The 5,116-nt window shown below is 37.9% G+C and overlaps 1 protein-coding gene across 1 annotated transcript; it reads left to right on the top strand.

The window, feature by feature from the left end:
* Window positions 1-378: 378 nt before the first annotated feature.
* LOC107829583 (uncharacterized) lies at window positions 379-1,411 on the top strand. Its single transcript, XM_075235392.1, has 3 exons — window positions 379-599; window positions 792-1,344; window positions 1,400-1,411. Exons 1-3 carry the CDS (start codon window positions 379-381, stop codon window positions 1,409-1,411), a joined length of 786 nt encoding a protein of 261 aa, XP_075091493.1.
* Window positions 1,412-5,116: the final 3,705 nt, after the last annotated feature.

Below are 5,116 nucleotides of genomic sequence, written 5' to 3'. Positions count from 1 at the left end.
AATGACTGCATCGAGCAAATACCTGGCGTACCACCTGTGATTAAGGGAGTGGATATCGACAAATATTCGCAACAACCCTGGAAACCAAGCGCGGCTCCATTGCCCATTCCCAAGAAGTTCAAAATGCCTGACATCCCAAAATATGATGGAACAACCGATCCACGTGACCATGTCACTGCATTCACCATAGGAGTAAAAGGCAATGATTTAACCAAGCAGGAAATTGAGCCTGTGTTGGTCAAAAAGTTTGGAGAAACACTCACTAAAGGGGCGTTAACATGGTATTCTCTTTTACCTGAAAATTCTATTAACTCTTTTGTTGAGCTTGCAGATTTATGTATAAAAGCACACTCGGGTGCTCAAAAAGTTGAAAAACGAATGGAAGATATCTTCAAAGTGAAGCAAGGAGATACAGAATTGCTCAGAGAATTTGTAGATAGATTCCAGCGGGAAATAATGATGCTACCAAGAGTACCTGATAATTGGGCAGCCATGGCGTTCGCGAGTAATCTAAACGAAAAAAGTTCAGAAGCCACGAGGAGGCTCATAGAAAGCTTACGAGAATTCCCTGCCACAACATGGAATGACGTATATAACAGGTATAGTACCAAGCTGTAGATTGAAGAACACATCGTTGCTCAGTCAAAGGATGATGAGAGAACAGGATCGAGGTGGTCGGAATCTGAAAAGAGGTCCGGTAAAAATAGGTACGAGCCTTATATGGGACCCCCAGGGCGAGACGTGCGTTCCAAGCCAGAAAATATATGATCTGACCATAGATTGAGGAACAGAGATTCAGGTTCATCGTCATCTAGGTCCAGAAAAGATCGAGATGTGCGTGATGGGGAAACCAACGCAAATACAAGGATTGGAGACTATAGTTTCAATATCAGTACTTCTGAGTTGGTAGCAATTTTAAGGAGTATGGGAGATAAAGTGCGATGGCCAAAGGAAATGAGATCAAACCCAAATAGAAGAAATCCAGATTTTTCGTGCGAGTTTCATAATGACCACGACCATAGAACATTAGATTACAGACTGTTACAAGGTGAGGTAGAACATTTGTTGAAGCAGGGATACTTGACAGACCTGTTCAGCGAGAAAGGTAAGCAGTCTTACATGAAAAATAGACAAGAACCTCCCAAACCTCTATCTCCAAAGAGAATAGTGAACGTGATATGCGGAGGAGAAGAAGTCAACGGTGTAATGTACACAACTGTGAAAAAGACGGCGAAATTCACAGTAACCCACGGAAAGCGAGTTCGACAAACCTTGGAAGAAGATATCATAACATTTGATGATGTATATGCGGATGGCTTAATGATTCCTCACAATGATGCACTGGTAATATCTTTACCTATACATGACACTAATGTAAAATGAATTTTGATTGATCCAGGTAGCTCCGTGAATATTATCTTATTGCAAGTGGTGAACGAAATACAAATTGGCGACCAGATGATACCAAAAGCACGTTCCTTATCTGGATTCAACATTTCAACCATTATTATGAAGGGTGAGATAATGTTAACTACATTCGCGGAATGAGTCATCAGAGCGACAAAATTTCAAGTAATAGACACGGACATGGCCTATAATGTAAATCTTGGGAGGCCATGGATTCATGACATGGATGATGTGCCGTCTACGTTACATCAAGTTATTAAGTTTCCTTCAAAATGGGGAATTCAACAAATTCTAGGAGATCAACAAACTTCTAAGAATATCAATTTAGTAGTGCAGTCCCACAAGGAAAGCATTGATACAAATGAGGATTTCGTGGAAGACGTGGTAAATCAAATCTCATCTGAAAATGTATCAAAGCAAACTAATATGGATTCGAGACCGGATGTAATTCAAGAACCAGAGAAGAATGAAAACATCAAAACAACAATTGAGGAGCTCGAAGCTGTTGTGCTATCAGAACAATGGTCAGATCGAAAAGTTTATATTGGAGCAAAGCTGAGCCCAGGAATGAGAGGTAAGTTAGTTGAATTTTTCAAAGCTAATGCAGATTGTTTTGCTTGGTCGCATTTGGATATGACAGGTATACCTCCGGAGGTGATGACTCAAAAATTGAATGAAGATCCATCATACGTACCTGTCAGGCAAAAGAAGAGGAAGCAATATTCATTCAAAAATCAAGTGATTCATGATGAGGTACAAAAACTCTTAAAGATCGGTTCTATACATGAGGTAAAATATCCTAATTGGTTAGCTAATACTGTGGTAGTTCCAAAAAAGAACTGTAAATGGCGAGTTTGTGTAGATTTCGTCTAAATAAAGCTTGTCCAAAAGATTCATTCTCTTTACCGCATATAGATCAGTTGATTGATTCTACCACAGGTCATGAGCTATTGAGTTTTTTAGATGCGTATTCGGGTTATAATAAAATAAAAATGAACCCTTTGGATGAAGAAAAAACTTCATTTATTACGGACATGGGGATTTATTGTTATAAAGTCATGCATTTTGATTTGAAAAACGCTGGAGCCACATATCAAAGGCTGGTGACCAAGATGTTTCAAGAACACCTGGGAAAGACTATGGAAGTATATATTGATGATATGCTAGTCAAATTTGCACGAGCGGAAGATCATTTTCAAAATCTTTCAAATACCTTCGAGATCCTCCACAACTATAACATGTAATTGAACTAAGAAAAGTGTGCTTTCAGCGTAGCTTCAGGTAAGTTTTTAGGTTTTCTTGTATCTAATAGAGATATTGAAGTAAACCCTGCCCAGATTAAAGCTATTGAAGAAATTTCTGATATACTCACGAGCAAAAAAGAGGTACAAAGATTGACATGAAGGATAGCAGCTCTGGGAAGATTTATTTCTAAGTCTTCGGAGAAAAGTTTCAAATTCTTTTCAGTGCTAAAAAAGAAAAATCAGTTCGAGTGGACTGAAGAATGCCAAGAAGCCCTCAAAAATTTGAAGGCATACTTATCAAATCCTCCTTTGTTGGCCACACCAAAAGATGGTGAGAGGATGTTCGTTTATTTCGCAGTTTCAGAAATGGTTGTAAGTGCAGTTTTGATACAATAAGACAAAGGTAAACAATCTCCAATTTATTATGTCAGTAAATCTTTGTTGGATGCTGAGACTAGATATCCTTATTTATAAAAACTTTCTTTAACATTAGTTATGACATCTATAAAGTTGAGACCTTACTTTCAATGTCATCCTATTTTCGTAATAACTGCTTATCCTTTAAGGAATATTTTGCATAAACAAGAATTGTCATGTAGATTAGCCAAGTGGGCAATAGAACTCAGTGAGTATGATATCATGTACCAACCTAGAACTGCAATAAAATCATAAGTTTTAGCAGATTGTAGCACAAAAATAGTTCCTGAAGTAGAAAAGGAATTACAAATATTCACCAGATCTAATCTAGGTACGTGGACTCTATTTACTGATGGCTCCTCAAATATAAAAGGAGCAGGTTTGGGTATTATTTTAATTCCATCTTCGGGAGAAAGTATAAGACAAGTAATTAAATGTTACCCTATTACTAACAATGAAGCAGAGTACGAAGTTGTAATTGCAGGGTTAGAACTGGCACGAGAACTCTCTATAGAGCAAATCATGATTAAAAGTGATTCTCAGTTGGTAGTCAATCAGATGTAGGGGACTTACATAGCTAGAGAGGTACGGATGCAACAATATTTGGAAAAGGCACGAGAATTGATAAGGCAATTCCAATCATGGAAGATTATGCAAATACACAAGGAAGAAAATGCAGAAGCAGATGCACTAGCTAATCTTGTATCAGTTGCGGAAATAACAAGTGCAGAAAATGCTATTGTAATACATTTATTTCATTCAGCACTGGACCAGGATAAAAACGAGGTAAGTTTCAATAATCTGACTTGGGATTGGAGAAACGAGCTTGTTAATTTTTTGCAGTATGGAACCGTACCTGAAGGCAAAAAAGAGACTCAGTCGCTTCGACGAAAAGCTGCTCGTTACTGTTTAATTTGAGGAAATCTATATCGAAAAATTATTCGGTGGACCTTTAGCAAGATGCCTTGGACCTGCTCAAATAGAATATGTGATGAAAGAAGTGCATGAGGGGCATTGTGGAAATCACACAGGAGGTAGATCTTTGGTAAAAACACTAATTAGAGCAGGATACTACTGCCTAAAATGGAGGAAGATGCAGAAAGTTTTGTAGCAAAGTGTGATAGATGCCAACGATATGGCAATAATATGCATCGCCCAGCAGAATTATTACACACGGTTATTTCCCCGTGGCCATTCATGAAGTGAGGAATGGATATAGTGGGTCCTTTGCCACAAGCTAAAGGAAAGGTACGATTTTTGTTAGTATTAACGGATTATTTTTCCAAATGGGTAGAGGCAGGAGCTTTCAAACAGGTGCGAGAAAAGGAAGTAATGAATTTTATTTGGCGGAATGTTATATGCCGATTCGTAGTGCCAAAAGAAATCGTGTGTGATAATGGCCCACAGTTTATAGGCTCGAAAGTCACAGAATTTTTTCAAAGTTGGCAAATCAAACGAATAACTTCCTCACCTTATCATCCCGTGGAAAATAGATAAGTTGAGTCAACAAACAAGATTATTATTAATAATTTGAAGAAAAGATTAGAAGAATCAAAAGGCAATTGACCCGAAGTGTTACTAGGAGTATTATGGGCTTATCGAACAACAACAAAGACAGGCACGGGAGAAATACCATTTTCACTTGTTTATGGTTCAGAAGCCTTAATCCTAGTTGAAATAGGAGAGCCAAGTATGAGATTCACACAAGCAACACAAGAATCAAATGATGAAGAGTTAAGAACGAACTTGGATTTACTCGAGCAAAGAAGAGAAGTAGCTCTAATAAGGATGGCAGCACAGAAGCAAACCATTGAATGATACTACAACAGAAAGGCTCATCTCAGATACTTCAAGATTGGGGACTTCGTTCTCAAAAAGGGTTTTCAATCAACAAAAATAGCTGGAGCAGGAAAGTTGAACCCAAATTGGGAAGTTCCTTATAAAGTTCGAGGTATCGCTGAGAAAGGTGCTTATGAATTAGAAACCATGGACGGTAATGTGTTACCTTCGAATTGAAATGTTGTTCATTTGAAGAAATATTATTTTTA

Source organism: Nicotiana tabacum, chromosome 17 (assembly GCF_000715075.1).
Source record: "Nicotiana tabacum cultivar K326 chromosome 17, ASM71507v2, whole genome shotgun sequence".
Classification (NCBI taxonomy): domain Eukaryota; kingdom Viridiplantae; phylum Streptophyta; class Magnoliopsida; order Solanales; family Solanaceae; genus Nicotiana; species Nicotiana tabacum.
This window is presented reverse-complemented; position numbering and strand designations above follow the sequence as displayed.